General features: G+C 43.1%; 1 protein-coding gene across 1 annotated transcript in view; it reads left to right on the plus strand.

Moving 5' to 3' along the window:
- Positions 1 to 21,774, plus strand: part of UBXN4 (UBX domain protein 4) — a 37,772-nt gene that overhangs the window by 8,493 nt on the left and 7,505 nt on the right. The window contains exons 2-6 of the mRNA XM_054971769.1: positions 5,607 to 5,709; positions 6,926 to 6,954; positions 9,142 to 9,260; positions 11,931 to 12,069; positions 19,139 to 19,235. Of these exons, the coding sequence (XP_054827744.1) occupies positions 5,607 to 5,709; positions 6,926 to 6,954; positions 9,142 to 9,260; positions 11,931 to 12,069; positions 19,139 to 19,235 (487 nt within the window). The remainder of the gene's footprint in view (positions 1 to 5,606; positions 5,710 to 6,925; positions 6,955 to 9,141; positions 9,261 to 11,930; positions 12,070 to 19,138; positions 19,236 to 21,774) is intronic.

Consider the following 21,774-nt stretch of genomic DNA (forward strand, 5'->3'; position numbering starts at 1 on the left):
ATGGAATGGTCCTACAAGTATGGTTAGAGAACCTACTTTTAGGACTGGTAAAATCTTTAGTTAGGTACCTCAAAAAAACACTAACAATTTATACTTGGAACCATAGTAGATTTACTGGGTATTCTAAAACGTAGCTTTCCCATTTTTCATGTTTTAATAGGTGAGAATTATTAAGATTCCTTTCATCGCTTATGTAGAAGTGTGTGATATTTACTGAATTTTAGTTTTTGTTTGTAAAGAGTGGCTAGTATCCAAATAAGAACGCTATAATGATTTTAAGTGTGTATGTTTCTTTAAATGCTTGGTGTGTTACTGAAGATCCATCTAATTAGCCTCCTTGCTGGTCTCCTGCCAGTTGGGGGGAGCATATGGTCCATCTGCTCCCATGCTTGAGGAGTTAGTTTCATCAACCGACACCTCCACCCTTTTCTTCCCTTGTGTATGGTGGGCAGGGAAAGGGGAAGGGTGCCCCATCTGGAGTGCCGAAATCTATGTTTGCACTGAGATGTATTTTATTGGTTTTATCTATTGTAATTTATTTACGATTGTAACCCACCCTGAGCCTGCTTGCAGGGAGAGTGGGCTAAAAATCTAATAAATCAAGCAGTCAATCAATCAAGAAGAATGGAGGAGGGGTGAAACAGAGGGATGAGTGAGTGGGGTGATTGGTTGATAACTGAGAGTATAAGTGGAGTTGAGAAGTGTGAGTGGAGTGAAATCTAGGGGTGGAGTGAACTGCAGTTTTTTAGTTACTGAGCTGAGAAAAAATACGGAGTCTGGACAAAGCAGGCAAGCTGTGTTGAAGCCTGAAAGGATTCTCATTCTAGTTCAATCAGGCAATCTATGTGAAGCCTGAACTGTGTGTCTGAGAGAAAACATTCATTCTATCTAAAGCAGGCAAACTGTGTGTGTGCCTGAGAGAGAAAGTCCATGTATATCCGAGTGAGAGATTGGTCTGTCAATCAGGCAAGCTGTGTGGAAAGGCCTGAATGAATCTAAGTCTGTGTGGAGTTTATTCTCTTAAAGAAGGTCTTTGTGGGAAATTATTTTGTGTGACTGAGCCTATGTAAAGAAACTTTAAGAACAGATAACTATCTTTGAAACCATCAAGCTTAAGAAATAGTGTGGAACCAATACACCCAAGAGTATGTGTTATTTCTATATATCCCATTCTTATCCTCAGGGCCACATAGTCCCATGAAAGAGCCTAACACTTGGGCCTGTTATTCAAGGGAAAAATTAAATGAGTTTGGAATTTAAATCCTGATGGCAGCATTATCTACCCAAAGGGTTTAAGAACAAGAGGGTTTAAAGCAAAATTTACTACATGAGAGAAAGGGAGTGGTGACAAGCACATTCAGATACTAGACATACTCAAAGACATTCAGTAGCAGATCTCCCAACAGATGAGAACTTTTCAAAATCCTGTTTGTGTGGGCTGTTATCAGAAAAAACCCATGTTCAAGTCCTACTGAGTACACAGAGCTAGTTAAGTAGGTCTTCAAATTGCTTGCCTCATATTTATTGATTTTACATTTTAAAAAATGGTGAAGGACTTTGAGTGTAAGCAGCAATTGAAAATAGAATAGCTGAAAGTTTTTCAGCAGTAACAGCCACTTTGGCTGCTGGACCATGGCTAATGTTTATTTTAAAGAGCACATCTTCATAATGTGATTAATTGAGTATGTTGTGGTGCTTCCTCTAAGTCATCACCTCATGTATTTCTGAAACTAGTTGTGGTTTTTAAACTTAAAGGATATTTTAGTATACTCTGGTTTCTCTTCAGATCGCATAAATCTGTACCTGTATTACTCATCTTTTGATGGCTGACTTTAATAATATTTGGGTCAAAACAATGAAACAAAAATATTAATGACTGAAAAAAACATAATATTTCTGTCATTTTCCTTACCTTTACTTAGGAAATTTCTAAGTTGTATTTCTGTTCATGAAATGCTGGACGTGGATGCAGATAATAGTCATGTGATGATCTGTCCACACACACACACACCCAGTTTTTGTACCTGAGGGTACCCAAGAGTAGCCTTACCAAGTATCCTCTGATGGTGAGCAATCCCCCAGCAATTTATGCTTCTGCCCACTAATCACCAGCTTATTAGCAGGAGTCAGGCCTGGGAAATGGGTGTGCACAGGAGGCGGCAAGCCAGGAAAATGAACACACGTGCACCCACATCTCCAGCCAATGATGTCACTTCCAGTGTGACCTGAAAGTGATGGTGTCAGGCCAGGGCCAATTCTTTAACAGTTGGCTATCTTTATTCATATTAGGTGGAGAAAATTAAGTACAGAAATAAGACTGGGTTGTATAACCTGATGGTTGGAGGGCTGAATGTCCTGATTCCCTAGCCACAATCCCATCTTACTAGGTGGAAGAAGTCAGAAAAACAATCACCCTGCAAATCTGAGCATTTCCAGGAACAACATTCACCACCCAGTACAGTGTGGCCTCTAGTGATGTAAGGAGGAGGAGTCTGGCTCCTCAATTTTGGGGCTGGCTCCTAGGTCTGAAGACAATTTGTAAAGGTCCAGGTTACTGCTTTGTTCCCTGGGAAGAGGGTGACATATCTGGGGGACAGTGCTACTTGTGTGTTAAACAAGGTATCCTGCATTTCAAAACACAAGTACAGCATCATTAAAACTGCATTTTCTGCCCATTCAAATATCCTAACTGAACTCTAGAATTTCCAAGACGCTAAACTTTTTTCTGTATTTTGGAACATGTGGCTCAGGTCTCTTGTTTGGGTCATTTGGTGCTACCTGCTGTATATGTTTTGCACCTACTGCCTGCCTGTTACCCTTTTGTTCTGTGTTGGTTTGTTAGATCTGTAGGGGCCCACCGTACAACTTTATTCAGAAGTAGCCACTCAGAGTGCAGTGGCAACAGTGGTGCTGTCCTAGGCAGGCAGAGCTCATTGACCCTGCCTTCTTCCTGCTGAGAACTGTTTATTTGGGGCAGTTCCAGAACACTATCCTGTTCCTGAAACTGAAGCCAAGAGCTCTACAAATAACTGTAGTTCTCAAATGGTACTTTGACATGAGACAGAGTGTTTCTTTTGTCTTTATTCTCCCCTACTCTTATATTGAATAATTCACACCACTATGGTTACTTTACAAAACTATAAGCTTTCTTTTTATTTATAAGAATAAAAATGATGGCTTGAGTATCAGGCAACTAATACAAACTTTCATGAATTTTGAAGGAAAGCATTTGAAAACACCTGCAATTAATAATTCCTTTGCTTTTGTTCCTTAAAAGTATTTTTCTGTCCTACAAATACATATTTCTGTGGTGAGGTAAACATTCCCCAGCTTCTCAGGAACGGTCTTCAGATTGTCATGGTGCTGTATCTATCTAGAGTACTTAAAAATGTTTCCTTAGATCAGAGAGTTTTCTTAATGAACTCCTGGGGAATTTTGTACCCCCAAATGTAAAGTTTGTTTGGGGTAGAAAATTTTCCCCCAAAGTCTTCCATTTTGGGGGGCTATTTTTTTCTACTATCGGTGCATTTTTGTTTACAGAAAGCAAACTGTAAGGTAACTAACTGGCTGTCCTTTGGGGATGTTGTTTACTATTGTGCAGGTTCAAGAAAATACGAGAATCATGGAAGAAGGCGTGGTGGATTTTTAAGTTAAACACTGTTTCCTCTTCAGGTTTAAACATTAAAATGGATTTGTCGTTACTTGACTTCATTTAATTTTGGTATGGGCATACTGTTCTGGCTTTTTAAATTTGTGTAGGAAGGGTTTTCCCTCAGCTGCTTCTCATTATAATTAGCCTTTCCTTTACTGTGTTGCTGCCCTGATGTATGCATGAGATGAATTGGGAATGTTCCTTATTTTGAATTGTAATTTCCTTTCTAAGTATATTTGATAAGCATTCCAATTTAGCTTTTTAATACATAGGATAATATACTTTTATTGTCTTTTCATATGAATTATTTTTATAGCGTGGTAACTGCCCAGAAGAAGGACAACAGAAATGCTAGGAAACGCTAGTACCCCATTGCAGTTATACTTCAACTATTGAATATTTCCTCCTTTGAACTTGACGGACATTTCCCTTTGAAATTTGTATATTTAACATTTTTACATTGTGTACATTACTTGAGTAACTTGAGGCACTGTCACTTTATATTTATAAGCACTGGTCACTTTCTTACCTATATTTATTGATATTTATTGTATATGAGCATATTGCACTTTATTAATGTACTTAATTATTGTAGAATCATTGTAAGTTTGTGACCTTTATTGTTGAATGTTTGATTAATTGTCAAGCCTCTGAGTTTCTTTGTGGCAGTCATGTTTTATGGTTCAATGAATATATGAGACCAAAGACATAATTTAATATTTGTTTATTTCTTTATTTAGATACATTTTTTCCTTGTTTAGTTAGTTGTTCATGGTGCCTGTGCTGCTTTCACTTATACTAATGTGCAGGTGGCAGTGTCCTAAGAGGGAAAAGTTCTAGAGGTGCTTTCCTCTGCATTCTGCCAAAAAAAAGTGTCACCAGGACAAGGAATACACTACAAGGAAAACAGGAGGGAAACAAAATTGCCATTTCCACTGTGCTATTAAGTTGTTTATCTTCTAACTATGCATAAGTAGCTGGAAATAGGCAAAAATGATAGGGGAAGAAAGGAATAATTTCTTGAAGGAAAAGGTTATGGGCTCTGTCCTTATGTTTGAATATTCTGCCTAAGTACAGGGGCTGCCTGTTCCTGAATTGTGTTATAAAGTGGTGAGAGAAAAATATTCTGTACATGCTCAGATACCTATTTTCTTCCAAGCCCTAGTCAGGTCTTGATACACATTAGGCAATTTTTTTTGTAGGGGTACCATGTTAGTCTGTTGTGTAGCAAAACGAAAAAGGAATCTTACGCCTCTTGAAAGACTAGGTTTGTTGTAGAATAAGCTTTTGTAGCTAGAGCCTATTTCATCTGATGCATAAAGTGTATCCTCAGTCAGCGTATGTAGCTGCACACATGGATATAGAAGGAAAAATTGCAAACAGTAGAGTTAAAAGGCCGTAAATGCAAAAGGCCATGAAATGCACTAAGTATACTTAGTTGCCCCTATCTATGCAACTCTCAAAACTACAAGCACAGTAACAGTTCAGAATGGCTGTAACTGTCAGCTTAAATCCTGGTTAATACAATTAAATGTATTGTTAAATTCTAATTCAGCAAATGTTTACGGAACAGTACATCTGTTGAGATTTTGAGATGTCGCAAGCTCCTTTTTGTTTGTATAGAAAGAAAAAATTCTGGTATTTAAAATGCATTGTGCCATGTAATTGTCCCTAATGAGTAAATATATTTAATGGTAAATAAATTTTACAAAAAGAAAGTTATATCCAAGAAAGCTGCAGGTTGTTTTCCGTAGCTCATATTATACTAATTAGGGAGTAAAGGGGAGGAGGCTTTAAAGCTAAACCCTTTAAACCGGACTGGATCTTTCTGAACTCTGTGTTATGGCTCTTGTCTAAAAATCATTAACCTTCTTTGCCAATAGAATTGCATTTACAGAATGTTATAATGTAATTAATTGAGAATAGTGTATCTGAAAAAAATGTTTTTTTACAGGGGAAGATGAACAGTCTACAGAGATGGCTACCAGCTGGGAGGATGAGAAAGTGACTGAGGCAGCAACAGATGGCTTTGTGGCTATTAAAATTGATACCCAAAGGTTTGGCATCTTCTGCTGCTGCTGTGTTTGTCTCTCAGTAATAATTTACTCTTTAAAATGTCACTCCATCTTTAAGACAATTGTTTTGGAGAGTTTGTGCATTTAGAGAACTTTAAAAAATTATAAGTGAATGCTAAGAAGTCACAATTTAGTATAAATTTACATAATCCTAGTTTGTCCCTTCTTTTGTATTACTGTCAGCCAAAATGGTAGGGCCATGACTCAGAAGTAAAGCAATTGCTTTGCAGGAGAGGATTCCATGTTCAGTCCCTAGCAAGTCCAATTAAATGATCTGTTTTCTACCTGAGACCTGGAGAGTCACTGCCAGTCATTAGGCTGTACTAAATGGATTTGTTCTAAGGTAGTTTCGTAGCTAAGGTAGCCAGGCATTCGATAATGCCTGGCTGATACTAATCTTTCTACCTGAAAAGTAAAAAGCTTAATAATAATGAAATATGTAGCTGGGACACAAATCTTGACATTATAAGCAAACGTATAACTGTAGTCATGTGATCCTTTTATTCTGCAAAAAGCTGCATCAGGAGGTGGTAATTTAGATCAGAGGAGTAGAAGCCAGGGTCTTAACCCTTTTCTCACTTGCCATTTCTTCTCTTCTGCATCTTGCACCCAAACAGATCACCTTTCATAGGGTTTCAAATGTGTGCGCGCATGTGCATGCCTTCTTCCAAGCAGGAAAGAAAAGGTGTTGGGCAGCAGTTTGGCCTAGAGCAGTTGCAAGAACAGTTTATGTACTCTCCCAAAACTTCTTTGCTTTTGATGACCTTTTTCCTATACACTTTTTAATCCGGAAAAAAGACTGTTAATTTATACAGAGAGCATAAAGTTTGTTACTTTAATGAAAAATCATTTGTTCCTCCCCTTGTTTGACACTTTTTACTGGATAGTCTTATACTATGATTTTGTAGGACATACGCTGTGGAACTTTAAAAAAATAAGTGTTTGAAAATTCATACAGCCCAGTTTCCTTTCACTTTTCCCTTACAAAAAAAGCACTTGGTTATGTATATAGTATGTATATACATTACTGTAAATCCTGGAGTTCCCGAAGTATGATATTAATCCAGTACAGTATTTAAAAGAAATGGAAACTATTTCCTTTTAATTTCAGAAGGATTTTTCAAGTTTTGTCTATGACATCATAGTTTTATGACATTTTTGGATTATTAGTCATCTGATAAACTTTCCTTTTACACAGTGAAGCCTGCCTGCAATTCTCACAGATCTGTATCCTTTGAATAGAGTTTTTAAAATAAGCTTTTTTGTAGTAGGAATGATCACTAATAACCTGTTCCAGAAATGTAAGATGTAAATGAACGAGTACAGCCATACTATCTTTGGCGTGTTTCCTTATGACAGGGCATAAACCATAGAATTTTGTCCTTAGTCTTGTTCATCTCAAATGTTTTCAGAGGAAGCTTATGAGCACCATTTCTGGTCCATTCCTCCAGAATTTTGCCAAACCTTTTTCCTCCCTACATTTTCTGTCATATTTTTGTCCTGATCCATATCATGACACAATGCTCATCAAAAACTGGAATTGTAAGAGGGATGATCCATGTATGAAGACAGCTGCAAGAAGCAGCATTCCTAAGTTAGCCTGTGATTTTCAGAATTTTTTTCCAGAAGTTTTTTTTCCAGAAAATTGCTCAGGGCAGGTCAGTTGGAATTTGAGCTATTATATTTTGAGTGAACAAAACTTTTAAAAACCTGCCATGTTAATTTTATATTATATAAATATCTCATTTTTTCTAATAGCCAGGAGTTGAAATGAAATACTGCATTGATGTGCTTTTTATATTCAAAGAAATTTAGAAATAATTTTTGTAGTTCACAGTACATCTGTTTACCAACTTCAGGGTGATCTGTGTGACCAAAAAAACACTTTGTATGGGGACTAGGAGAACTGAGGAAGTTTGCCTCTCCTTCCTCTTGCCCCTGCAGAGAAGTTGGTAGGGTCCAACCCTGTGATTTCTTTCAAACTACCAAAGTAGTTCACAAAAATACTTCCTATCTTTCCAGTTTAAAAAATAAATGAAAGATTTCTCTTTTTGTTTTGGTTTGGTTTCACTTCTCAATATGTGATGCAATATAGATTTAATTTTTTTTTATTTGACTTTCAGGCCATCAGTTAACTCATAAATTGATTTTTGATTTGCATTATATACACTTCAGCTTTAATGTACCTCCTCCCTGATTTGCAGATGAATAGATATGTATGTGTTTTAGGAGTAACTGCTTAGAAGAGGAAAATAACAATTTAGAGAATGCCAAGTTTGATGGGCATTGTAAATATTTATAACTAAATTTTGAAACACTGCATTTTTAGAAATACATTTTTTCCATTAAAAATATAGATGTGGACAATTTTCTACCCTGCATTACTAATTGCTTATGGTTATATTGTTTGTAACAATGCTAGCTGATATCCTGATTCTCACTGCTCGTTATGATGAGTGAAATATATTCTGCCACATGAGCACCATTAAACATAGCTTCCTATATGGAGTTCTTTTGGTTCTGATACATAGTTCTTTTGGACAGTAAATTTCACTGGTAGTAGGCCTGAGACTTCTGGGAGTGGCATCATTGTGTAGGCCCTGGGAGTGCTCCTAGATTTTGTGCTGGGCCGATTTGGGCCCCAAATGGTCAGATTTTTTAAGAATCAGCCCAGCGTGAAGCTCAGGAGCACTTCCAAGGCCTGCACGAGTGGCATCATTGCTTTGTACCGAGAGCACCCCCTGGGAGGCACATTCCCGTGCCTTTTCCCCCGCTGGCCAGGTGAGTAGTGCCAGGGAGAGGAAGCTGGGAGCGGGGGATTCCCAGCCCCCACCAGAGGACCGGCAACCCTAAGAGACAGTGTTGCTCTGAAAACAGGATGCTAGGACAAAACATTGGTGGTCATCATCTTCTTTCCTTGCTTATAAAATTCCTGGAGGCATCTGGGTAGCTGCTATTGGAAATAGACCTGCACTGGATGGATTGTTGATATGATTAAGCAATGAATCAGTCTTTTGTTAAAGTAATGTATTAAATGGGTTAATGGAATAATCCCTTGGAACAGGATAAGGCAGTGGCCTCCAGCTTTTTTGAGCCTGCAGTCACCTTTGGAGTTCTGAAATAGCATAGCTGCCATATCTTACCTGCAGTTACATATGATGAGGCTTGTGCATTGGTGCCAGCTACTGTGAAGCAATATTTTTAAAAATCTGTACAATTAGATCTCCAGTGGCCAATCCAGCAGCCTTGCTAGGCAAAAGATTCATTTGACCCCGCCCACTTTCTAAAAACACCTGGCTGGCAGCAGCAAAGTTGTTGGTGGGTGCTGTGGTGCAATATTACAAAAGTACAGTATTACAAATGCAATATATATATATATATATATAAATATCTTCCTTTACTATTACTGCATAGATCCTGTAGTGTGTGTTCCATCCAGTTTCTTTATAGGAGACAATGGAATCCCTTTGGAAGTAATTGCTGGCAGTGTTTCTGCAGAGGAACTTATTACAAGAATTAATAAAGTCAAACAGGTAACAAATAGTGACATACTAGCTTTTACAACATAGTGAAGTATTTTTTTAAAATAATGCTTTCATGTTTAATTTGTACAAGCTAGAAGTAATTATGCCTATTGAATTCTTAAACTGTATGATTTGGCTTGCTTTAAAAAAGTATTTTTTATGTCATAGATGTTTTGCTTAGTTACAGACTTAAATTGCTGAAATGAGTTTTCATTGACTCATTTATCAACATTGGGAGTTAAATAAAGCTGGAGTTTCGAATCTAATCGAATACCTTTATTGGCATAACAGGATATACATATGCACAGTCAGGAAGGAGACAAAAATAAACAATTCCTTTTGATGCACAAAAATAAACAATTCCTTTTGATGCACAACAAAGAAATTTAACCACAGATTCAATGATTTCAGGGTTGTGTGTGGATAGTAAAAGACGTGTCTTACTATAATCCAATTGACCTTCAAGATTTTCAAGCAAAGGTTCTAGATAAATGGTGTGAATATCACAATACAATAATCAGTACAAGAGAACATGTTCAGTACTTTCTATATCCCTCAAGCCACAGGCACAATACCTTGTGGAGTAAGGAATTTTCTTAAACCTCCCATGGAGTACCACAGAAGGACAAACATTAAAGCACGCTAACATAAATGCTCTCCGGAGGTAAGGGGAGGTCAAACAAGAAAACTTCACCGCCAAAGAACCATTAGAGGAAATCTTCCATCTCAGAGGGGAGCATCTACCAGAGGCGAGGCTCCTAAGTTCTTGCATCTCAGTATCTACAAGTCTTTGTTTAATCAAAGCAAATGCAGACCTCTCGGAAAGAAAAACTAATTCATCAAGGCAACGTCCAATTACAGAGATTTTTTCCCCCCGTATCGGCTAACCATGCAGAAGACTGGGATTTGGTTAGCATGTATGCAATAAGACTATTGGGGCTGCTCCTGAAGTGCAAACGCAGCCAGAATTTAATTGTTAGAATCCAGACTTGTCTCTAGGCGTCTTTGGTTGGTCTTCAAATATATAGCTGCATAGGGCACACATGATGGCAGCTCTAGAATTTTCCTTAGAAAATTAGATTGTATTTTTTTGACTTCTTTATTAAAGGCTGTGATCCATATTGGAATGCCATAGAGCAGTTTAGCACTGATTTTATGCTTAAACACTTTAAGGAGTTTCAGTGAGAGGAAGACATGAAGAATTGGATTGGTAGCTTCTTGTAACTGACACTAGGCAGGTTTGTTCTCTAAATACCTTGGCTTTTTGCTTGTTTTAATTTTTTTGTAATTAGTATTTATTCTGCCCTTTGGTTCCTGCTTTATTGCAGGTTGTTTTCATTAGCTCATTTTAATATGCTTCTTTTAGTGGGTGTTAAAGGGTAGATTTAGGGAAATTTCTCAGGACCAGAGGTTATGTCCTTGTGGAACTCAGACTTCAGAATCTATTTTACACTTTTTCTTCTTTTTTTGTAGGCTAAGCTAAGTTTTAATATGACAGCCGCTCTTATGGCCTCCTTTCCAGATCACTCTGCTGACTATCACTTACTAAATCATCTTTTAGGGAATGACAAAAGGACTGGAAACAGTAGTGAAATTTATCTTAATGGCACTAAAACTTTGTGCCAAAATCTTGAAGTCACCGAGATGTATTGGATTTGTGTGGAGCTCTGAAATTATTTTTAGTTGTAGATAGATCTGATGATTTGATTATTGTGGATATCATAAAATATAAAAATATTTAAGTATTAGGTTATTTGTTGAGGTTTAACTGTATTGTGAAAAGAGATTGAAATGTGCTAGAGGCTAAAATAATAATCTTGGCATGGGGCTAAGCAGGTGAGCTTTGTTTTCATTTCCTAGCCTCTTTAGCTTAATAGAAAAAAAGGAGTCATAAGTAGGATAAGAACCACCTTTTATTAGTTATAAATCCAAGACTGGAACTGCAATTCACTTAACTCATGTTGCATTATCTCCAGCACCCACAGCTGACAACATTATGAACAAACCACAGAGCTCTGGCAAACTGCTAATATATTTGTAATTAAGAAGGAAATTTTCTGTCTGGTCAGAAAACTAATGACCCCAGTGCCTCTTCCAGTACTTAGTGAGTTTTCCAAGTGTCAGAAAATTTTCTCAGAGGGCAATTTCTTTTGCTAAGTGTTGTGTGACCATTAGCACTTAGAAGACTTTTTCTAAGTACACTTTGAAATTTAGTGATTTTCAGTACAATCCTAAACAGAGTTACACCAATCTAAGCTCATTGATCGCAATGGGATTAGACTGGAGTAACTCTTCTTAGGATTGCACTGTTAGTGACCTTGGAAAACGTACTTAGGAAAGCTGTAGGACACTTGTTTCTAACTGGTGAGACTGCACAAGTGCATTTCTATGGCATTTGGTTTATTGGGTGGCTTAGCTGAAAGTAAGCCCTGCTGATTGCAATTTATGGATGCATCTAGAGGCATTGGCTATCCCTGTTTGGATCTCTTTTAAAAATATGACATGGATCTCCATGTCTCATTTAATTTTGTGCTGACTTTGCTGTCTGGAGACTAGACAGAATTGGATATAAATTTTGTCCTTGAAAAGATAGCAGTTATTTACACTTTACACAAAAAGGCGTCAAAAGCAATGTTCCTAAATTATAACTTCTCTGCATACATCTTTTTTCCCCCTTAGATGCACATGTTAAAAAATGAATCATTAGAAAGTCCTGCTTCATGTTCATCCTCTCTCTATAACATCACAGATGATTCTGGATCTCAAACATCTGAACCCATAGAAGCACATCCTGAAAGGCTACATGTGTCTTCAGCTTGTAAGTATTAATAGCTATTTACTTGTTAATAAAGCTGCTTTTGAAATATCATTTCAAGTTTCTGAAAATCAGTATGTAATCTAAAGAATGTTACAGTACTACTAATTCAGCTGTTCAGTTGTCTGTAACAACCCATTCTCGTGTCTTCCTTATTCATCTACTGCGGCTTTCACTTCTGGAGAAGAACATTTTGTTCTTCTCCATACTCTTGCCTGTCCCCACCATGCTTCTCGCTCATCTGGGAAATGGTACTTCAGAAGCTGCATCTCTTGCTCTTAGAGGATCAGGAGCACAGCAAAGCTAAAAGTGATATAATGATGCATAGGGTGGATGTCATTGGTGCATTATGTACAGGCATTTATGGCAATGTAAGCAATGGATCAGATTACACATCATGGTTTGTTTGCTTTTTTTCATGGTTTGTTTTAGCTCAGGATATCATCATGAGGGAAGGGCGAGGGGCACTTTTCTCAAACATACCTAGCAGGAATTATTCTCTGTGTGAAGTTTCATAATGAGGCAAATAACACCCCCTTTGACTGTTCTGGCTCAGGAAAATGGTCTTGAGCCTAATTGGGCCCTGGCAGTAAAGCATTTCCCCACTGCAGCTCTGTGGCTGCTGGAACAGTAAGTAAGATCCAAGGAAAACTGGTCCCAACTCTTTAAAAAATGCAGTATGTGGTTTGCTTTAAGTGCTTAATTTTTTAAATAAAGGATCTGTATCTAAAGCAGAAGTATTCAATATGGCAACTATGCGCAGCAACACATTCCTACCTATCTGCTTGTTTCTAAATAGTGATCCAATTTGAATTATTGATACCTTTAGTGGTGCATTTTCTGTAGCTGAATTGTTTAAGTTCATGAGTTTTAAACAGTAATCACTGTTCATCTTCGTTCTTCTGTGCCTCCACACATGGGGACTGCGCAGGCGCAGGCCAGCCGCCGGAGAATTTTCTAGAGCTTCCATGGCTCCGAAGGGGCCGTTTGTCGCGCGCCTCAGCGACCGTTTTCCCGCCCAAACGGTCACGTGATCCTCCAGCGACCAACGGCCCCTTCCCTCAGTTCTCTTCTTGCCGCCGCTTGGAGAGAACGTGAGCTTCGTTGCTCTGTGCTTTTGTGCTTCGTACTTTACTCTAACTGATTGCTTGGCTTTTGACTTCGGACTTCGTGACCTCGACTATTCTTTGGATCTCGCTTTGGACTTTGACGTGGACTCGGTAATTTGACTCGGACTGTTTTTGACCCTTCTTTCGCGTGCCCCTGAAGATGGCCTCTACGGCTCTCTTCAAGCATTGCCTAAAATGCCACACCAAAATGGCCAAATCCGATGGCCATGATTTGTGCCTTTTTTGCTTGGGGGAGACCCACAATGTCTCGGCCTGTAGGATCTGCCAGGGTTTCACCAGCAAGGCCCGGCAGGATCGCAAGGCCCGGCTTAATTCCTCGCTGTGGCAGAAGGTCATGTCGGAGGGAACCCCGTTACGTCCGTCCAAGGCCGGCCCTAGCCCCTCTGCCGAACGGCATTCCAGAGCTGGCTCAGTGGCCTCCGCGAGGTCGGGGTCGAAACCGCGTCCCCCGAGTACCTCGGCGTCGAGAGCGGCCTCTCCAGAGCAGGGACCGGTGCGGCCGCCCCGTAGCGCGTCTTCTACCAGGTCGGATCCGAGACCAGCTTCGGAACCGAGGGTCCTGGTACCGAGTCCCCGGTCGGAACCGACGACCGGTTCGATCCCGATCAAGGCGAAGAGGTCGAAGCCGAGGTCCCCTTCGAAGGCGAGGAGCGCGTCGGTTCCGAGGTCTTCTTCGGAACCAGCGAAGAAGAAGAAGAAGACCAAGCATCACCGGTCGCCGCGTCCCGCTCCTCAGGAGGAGGTCATCGTGCTTCCTCACACGCCTTCCCCTCATCTGGGCTCCCCGGAGCCAGAAGACATCTCCGTGCCAGTGCCGGATCCGATGGCCTTCGAGACGGTGCCCGCGGAATTCTCGTCGGGGCCGGAGCCGAGCCCGCGCCGTCGGAGCCGACCATCGCTTCCCCTTCGGTCGCCGAGGCTGGAACCGAGCCCGTCTCCTCGTCGGAGCCGTCCGTCGCCTGTCCGTCCGTCTCCACCTCCGGTCGGTCGTGAGCGGCATGGTTCCGGGGACAGTGTCCGATCAGTCCGGTCCACTGCCTCCCGGCATCGACAGGCTTCCTACCTCCCCTCGCCATACCGTTGCCAATGGGAGGGGGCACCTGCGGGCTTCTCCGTGTCGGAACCGAGGCCTTCGACATCGAGGTCGGCGTGGGCTCCCCCTCCGCTCCAGGTTCCGGAATCCCAGCTCGGTTCCGATGAGGAGGATGTGGAGAGCTTTGGCGGCTACCAGTCGGAGTCCTGGTCCGAACCATCGCCAGCTGAGGAGCTAGTGCCATCTGCGGACTCCCCATTCGAGGACCTCCGCATCTACGCCGACCAGATGGCAAGGATGGCCAAGGCTCTCGAGATGGACATCTCTTCAGCAGCCCCGAAGACCAAGGACAAGCTCCTCAAACGTATTTACGGGGATAATCCGGCGTACGTTGGGTTTCCAGTGCTCGAGGGTATTGAGGAAATCGTGGAGAAGGTATGGCAGGTGCCCTGTGATCAGCCTCCAACATCCAAGAGGATTGAGCAGCTCTACAAGATCAAGCAGGGTACCTGGCCGGCACTGGTGAAACACCCTCCACCTTCCTCCTTGGTCACGGAGGAATTCAACCCCCGACGGTCGGGTCACTCCTCGGTGCCTGCCGATAAAGAGGGCAAGAAGCTGGATGCCATGGGCAGGCGCCAGTACATCGTCGCTTCGCTGGGTCTGAGGATCGCCAACTACCAGACCATCATGGCAGGGTACCAATTGTACCTTTGGGAGAAGTTGGCATCCTACACTCGAGACCTTCCACCTGAGCAGAAGGCTGTCGTCTCCCTGTTGCAGACAGAGGCTGTCCGGCTGTCTAAACAGCAAATGAATGCCGGGAGCCACGCTGCCGACACTGCTGCTCGGGGAATGGCTTCGGCGGTGGTCCTCAGGCGCCACTCCTGGTTGCGGTCTACGGCCCTGTCCCAGGAGGTGCGTTCCAGGGTGGAGAGCATGCCCTTTGAAGGGGACTCGCTGTTCTCCAAATCGACCAACGAGACCCTGAAAAAGAAAAAAGAGGACAGGCAGACGGCGCGGTCCTTGGGTCTGGCTCCAGCGGACAAGCCCTCCTCCAGGCCACGGTACGCTCCCCGGTCCGGCCCTTACCACTACCAGGGCAGATACCAACATCAGCGGCCGGGCTACCAACAGTATCCTGCCTACCAGCAGCGGCCTTACCCTCGCGCACAACAGCAGAGGAGGCGTCGGCCCTTCAAGCCTCGTCCGGCGCAGCTACCGGCCCAGCAGAAAGATCAGCAGGGCGCCGGGAGGCAGTACTGACGGGTCACGCCAGCCGTATCCCCGGACTTTTCGGACAGACTGAGTCCACTCCTCTCTGAGTGGGAGTCAATAACATCTGACTCATGGGTCTTAACTATTGTTGAACTGGGATACGGGCTGGAATTCGTTGAGCTGCCTAGATGCAGTTCACCCCTGACAGCTGTCAATAACACTATGGCCGAGCTGGATGCGGAGATCGTGTCGCTCTTGGCCAAGGGTGCTGTGGAAGAATTGCCCTATGAGGACTCTGTAAAGGGTTTCTTCTCTAGGTTCTTCCTGGTCCCTAAGAAGGATGGGGGCTTACGTCCCATTTTAGATCTGAGGGGCCTTAATGCCTTCCTCAAGGTGACCAAATTCAAAATGGTTACGTTGGCGGCTGTGATCGCCTTGCTGAAACAGGGAGATTGGTTTGCGGTTCTTGACTTAAAGGACGCATACTTTCACGTGGGCATACGGAAGGAGCACAGGAAATACCTGAGCTTTGTTTACCGGCAAAGGGTTTTCCGGTATAAGGTGCTTCCCTTTGGCCTGTCCACTGCCCCACGAGTGTTCACTAAATGTGTGGCCCCTGTGGTTTCCTTCCTACGGGAAGAAGGCTGTACCATCTTTCCGTACCTCGATGACTGGCTCATCGTGGCTGAATCGGAGTCTAGGCTGGTGCAGGACATTGCCTTGGTACTTAGCACTTGCCAACGCCTGGGGCTCCTGGTGAACTTGGAGAAATCCAAGCTGGTGCCCAACTGCAAGGTGTCCTACATTGGTGCACTGTTAGACTCTGTGGAGGGTAAGGCCCTGCTCCCCTTGGAGAGGGCTCGGTCCCTAAGGGGTCTAGTGTCCATGTTTAAAAGGAACCGATTCCAGTCTGTGCGCACTATCCAGTGCTTACTAGGGCATATGGCAGCGGCCACCTCTGTGGTGCCTTTCGCTAGGCTGCGTATGCGCCCTCTCCAGAACTGGTTTGTGCGGAGGTACGATGCTCTGCTGCACCCTCCGTCCCTCAAATTCTCTATCCCGAGGGCCATCCTCTCCTCCTTGGACTGGTGGCTGTCTGATGACAACTTGTTTAGAGGGACCCCTTTTGGGTATCAACACCATGACATCACGGTTACCACTGATGCCTCTCTGTTGGGATGGGGGGCTTACTGTGGTGATGTGTCTGTGCAAGATGTCTGGTCTGACAGGGAAAAGACCCTCCATATCAATGTGCTTGAACTAAGGGCCATTCGTTTCGCACTTGTGTCTCTTACAGCACTGCTGAGAAATCGTCAGGTCTTGGTGCAGACGGACAACACGACTGCCATGTACTACGTGAATCAGCAGGGGGGCACAGTGTCCATGGCCCTGTGCCGGGAAGCCACACTCACTTGGCAGTGGGCTATCAAGAACGGCGTGTCGCTCCGTGCTATACACGTGGCTGGGTCAGACAATGCCCGGGCAGATGCCCTCAGCAGGGTCCCTTTGCTGGACCACGAGTGGGAACTGAACGTAGAGTGCGTTGGGCCGATCTTCCAGATGTGGGGTCATCCGGTGATAGACGTGTTCGCCACTGCGGCGACCACCAAGGCCCACACGTTCTGTTCCAGGGCAGGGAGCGACCCCCTCTCTATTGGGGATGCCTTCCAGTTTACGTGGACGCAGGGCTTGCACTACATGTTTCCTCCGTTCCCCTTGATTCCCAGGGTCCTGTGCAAGATAGAGGAGGACGGGACGGACTGCATCCTGGTGGCCCCCTTCTGGCCACGGCAGGTTTGGTTCCCGAAGCTCCTGCGGATGTCCCAACGGACATATGTGAGTCTGCCCCCTCGGCAAGACCTTCTCCTAAACGGGAGCCTAGTCCACCACGATCCCAGGAAGCTGCACCTAACGGCTTGGCGGATCGTTCCTCCCCTGTAGGCTTTACTGACGAGGTACAGAGGGTCCTCCTGAATGCTCGTCGGCCATCCACTAGGTGCGCTTATGCGGCCAAGTGGCGCAGGTTTGAGCTCTGGGCACTTGCCAGAGGAGTGGTGCCTGACAGCAGTCCCTTGGGGGTTGTATTCGAGTATTTGTGCCACTTGCGTGGCCTGGGCTTGAAGGTGTCCTCCCTCAAGGTACACTTGGCAGCGATATCAGCTGCTCACGCCCGAGTTGAGGGTGCTACGGTGTTTTCTCACCCACAATCCCACCAGTTCCTGAAGGGCATGTACAATCTTTACCCACCTGTGTCGGCGCCAGTGCCTCAGTGGTCGCTGTCCTTGGTGCTCTCACGTCTCATGTTGCCTCCATTTGAACCTATGGCTACATGCCCCTTGGATATGCTATCCTACAAGGTAGCATTCTTGGTGGCCGTCACATCGGCCAGAAGGGTCAGTGAGCTGTCTGCACTGCGGTCTGACCCTCCCTTTCTTGTGTTTCATCCCAACAAGGTGGTCCTGCGTCCCTGCCTCAGGTTCCTGCCCAAGGTGGTGTCCGCCTTCCACCTCTCGCAGGATATCTCACTACCTGCATTCTTTCCTCAACCTTCCTCTAAGGGGGAAAAGGCCCTCCATTCCCTAGACTTGAAGAGGGCCCTAGCCTATTACCTGGATAGGACGAAGGGATTCCGTTCTAGTCCTCACCTGTTTGTATGTTTTGGGGCCAAGGACAAGGGTAGCAGGGCTTCCTCACAGACCCTGTCTAGGTGGATTGTGACGGCCATTAGCAAGGCCTATTCCCTGGCAGGGGTGGCTTGCCCGCTTCATGTCAGAGCCCACTCCACGCGGTCCCAAGCATCCTCTTCGGCACTCCTCAGGGGGGTGCCCCTGGTTAACATTTGTAAAGCAGCCACATGGTCCTCTGCAGACACCTTTGTCAGGCATTACGCCATTGATGTCAATGCGGAGCAGGATGTATCTGTGGCCAAGGCTGTCTTACACTCCCTTTTTTCCTGAGGGAGTTTTGGAATGACTTTCTTGGCGTACCTGTTGGGTACCCTTGAGTGAAAGTGTGTATATATGTACCTGGGGGTGTGTATATATGTAAATATTGAGTATTTATGTGTCCTTACACAGTATTTTTACATAGATGTATATATGCATATCTATTTATTGTTGATCTTGTTTGCTTAATAAAATTGTGTTGGACTTCACCCCCGCCTTCCTTATTGTGTGAAGCTTGGTACACTCCCATGTGTGGAGGCACAGAAGAACGAAGATGAAAACAGGGTTAACATACCTGTAACTTATGTTCATCGAGTTCTTCTGTGCTGACACACAACCCTCCCTCCTACCCCGCTGTGAACTCCAATGCACGATAATGTGATGGCTGTAACGGAAATTGGTGTTTTTAAGGTGTTATGGCTGAGGTGTGTTGGTCAAGCGGCGGCAAGGGAGAACTGAGGGAAGGGGCCGTTGGTCGCTGGAGGATCACGTGACCGTTTGGGCGGGAAAACGGTCGCTGAGGCGCGCGACAAACGGCCCCTTCGGAGCCATGGAAGCTCTAGAAAATTCTCCGGCGGCTGGCCTGCGCCTGCGCAGTCCCCATGTGTGTCAGCACAGAAGAACTCGATGAACATAAGTTACAGGTATGTTAACCCTGTTTTCTCCTTTATGACAATAAATGTTCAATATTAAAAAAATTTTCTCTTCCCCCTCCCATTTACCTGTGATTTTTACACTATCTTAAGCTGCAATAAATTTGGTCCAGACAAATGAGTTTCTTGAGGAAAATAACAGAAGAGCAGAACCACAGACTACAGATGACCTGTCTGCCAAAGTAGAAAGGTTTGTTTGGAGTTTTTGTTGTTGTTGTTGTTGTTGTTTGCAGATTTTACTGCTGTTTTACAAAATATTGAATTTGGCAAAATTTTCATAAAAGGTTGGTATATTTGTACAAATATAATTGCAGTAACTAGTGTTATATGATCAAAACAGTCATTCTGTTAATTTCTTTTTTTTAAAATGCTTCTAAAAGTGTGGGTGTTTGAAAGTGCCACCTGATACTTGGCACCAGCTGCTCTGGGCTAGTTCAGGGGCACATTTGTATTCTGCACTGGATATGAGAAATAATTAAGGGGAAAGAGAAGATGAGACTTTGTAGCAGTGCTAGTAGCGGGATGGACCTTTGTCACCTGCTGTATTGAGAGAACCTGAGTTATATCAGGTACTACATAACAAAAATGGAAGGAATCCCAGTCTACAAATTCATAGTCTAAGGCATGACCTTGGGAGGGAAGAAAACTTTTACCAGTTGCTGGGCATAAAGAAACTGCTACTTGAGGTACTGTGCAGAGAGTAAGGTGGGAATGAAAGATTACTTTTAAAAGATTACAGAGGAAGGGCATGCTACACCTAAGCTGCAGCAAGCAAAAGGTAACAAGAAATGACAGTTGTCAAAGAAGTGTCTGGGATGTTTAGCACTGGAGAAGCAAAGAGAGCAAGGAAGAAGAAAAGAATAATTTGTTAGTTGAGGTAGTCAGATCCTTAAAAAGAAGCCTACAGAAATAAAAACACAAGGAAGTGATGTAATCAAAGTGAAAATCAAGCAGGCAAATTAATTCAAAAATAAAAATGAAGTTCAAGGTTAAGAATAGGGGAAGGAGGATTGGATTTAAAAGTGCTATTCTGCTCATTTACACCAGCAGAATGGAACTTCTATTGGTAGAAAAATGGAGAGTGTTTTCTGCCTATTTCTTCCCCCACTTAGATCTAGGCTTGCCAGTCCACCAGAGGGGGTGAGGGATCCCCCAGCCTCCACCCCCTGCCACCTCACATCTGGCCAGCAGGGGGGAAAGTGCATGAACATGGCAGTGGGGATGAAGTGCAGTGCCACTCGCTTCACAGTGGCAATGATGTCATTCCTGGCATGATGCGGGGGCACTCGGGAGTGCATGTGTGAAGTGGTGCGACTCCCCCCTCACTTACACCTCCAGAGGACCCAGCAACCCACCTTAGTCCTTCCCTACCCTCCCACCCACCCCACACACAACGTTCTTGAGATTCCTTTGGTCTACAGTAAGACTGAGGCAGTGGAAAACTCCTACTTCACTCTGCTGGCAATGGTCTTCTTTTGCTTTAGCGTCTAGAAGATCTGTATACTAAAACTGTATGGAATGTAGTTTCAGTAGAGTAAAAGGATGAAAACCAAATTTAATGACCTGAAGAGGGAATTGGATTAAAAATAAAGTGATAAAGAAGATGCAAGATGTTAAAAGATTTTCTTTTAGAGTGCTCAAGTTTCTTCGAGATGAGAACAATTATAAAAAGATGAAAGCTCAAACTTATGAAATTGTGGGGAAATTGTCATTGTTAAAGTGGGGAAGTGCTTGCCTACACAGAAAAGAGTAATGTCTGCAGGGAGGGGCTAAAATACAAGTAAACAATTAAAGAGAAGAGGGAGCTGTTAGAGAAACAGAGAATGAATTGAACCAAGATGACAGGTGGTGGGTTCAGTTGAGGGAGGAAAAGAAGTTGCATCAGCAGTAGGGAATGGCAGAAAAGGGGGACTAGAACAGGAAAAAAGAGAGGGTGAATGGGGGGGGGAGAATAAAATGAATAGTAGAACAATTATTGGTAAATGTACGTGGGGAGTTCAGAAAATAATTGGAGAGAGAGAATGAAAGGCAGAATTGATGGGCCAATAAGATAAGTGGTAAAGAGAGAGAAAGATTAATACATTTCAAAACCATACCTTTCTAGAGGAAGACATAAGAATGGGGAAGGTTGGTAGTTCAGTGGAATAGCATATGCTTTATGTGCAGAATGTCCACTTGAGTTCTGCACCAGAGCCTCTTGCAGGATCTAACCCAAAGATACACATAGAAGCCGTGTTATAAAGGAAGATAAACCACTATAAAACACAGCGCTTTCCAAATGAAAGCGGTTTAACTGTAAATATTTGACTTTGACTGTACTTTTGATGTTCTGCAAGTTTCCATTCTTGAAGAAGAGATTGAAGCACCAAAATGTGGGAATTAAATTGGAAACCCTGTCTTGTGCTGTGGATAATGTGCAAATTACAACTTTTTTCCATTTGTGCTGTAGACACTGTGTAGATTACAAATTTACTGTATGAAGTTTTGTTAACTGTTTGTCTTTTGATACTGTTTAAACTGTTACATTATTTCTCTGCACTATCAGATATTTATAGACTACTGAGAATAACTAAAGCGTTATTTATAATATTTGGTATACACCTTTATTTTTTCTTTGCTTTCATTTGGAAAGCTCTGTGTTTCACAGTGGTTTATCTTTCTTTAGTGTTATTCACACTGTGATTCCTCTGGTATTATTATAAAGGAAGGCAGCCAGTGTTGGGCAGAGG

The sequence above is a fragment of the Eublepharis macularius genome, chromosome 2 (genome assembly GCF_028583425.1).
Source record: "Eublepharis macularius isolate TG4126 chromosome 2, MPM_Emac_v1.0, whole genome shotgun sequence".
In the NCBI taxonomy this organism is placed as follows: Eukaryota; Metazoa; Chordata; class Lepidosauria; order Squamata; family Eublepharidae; genus Eublepharis; species Eublepharis macularius.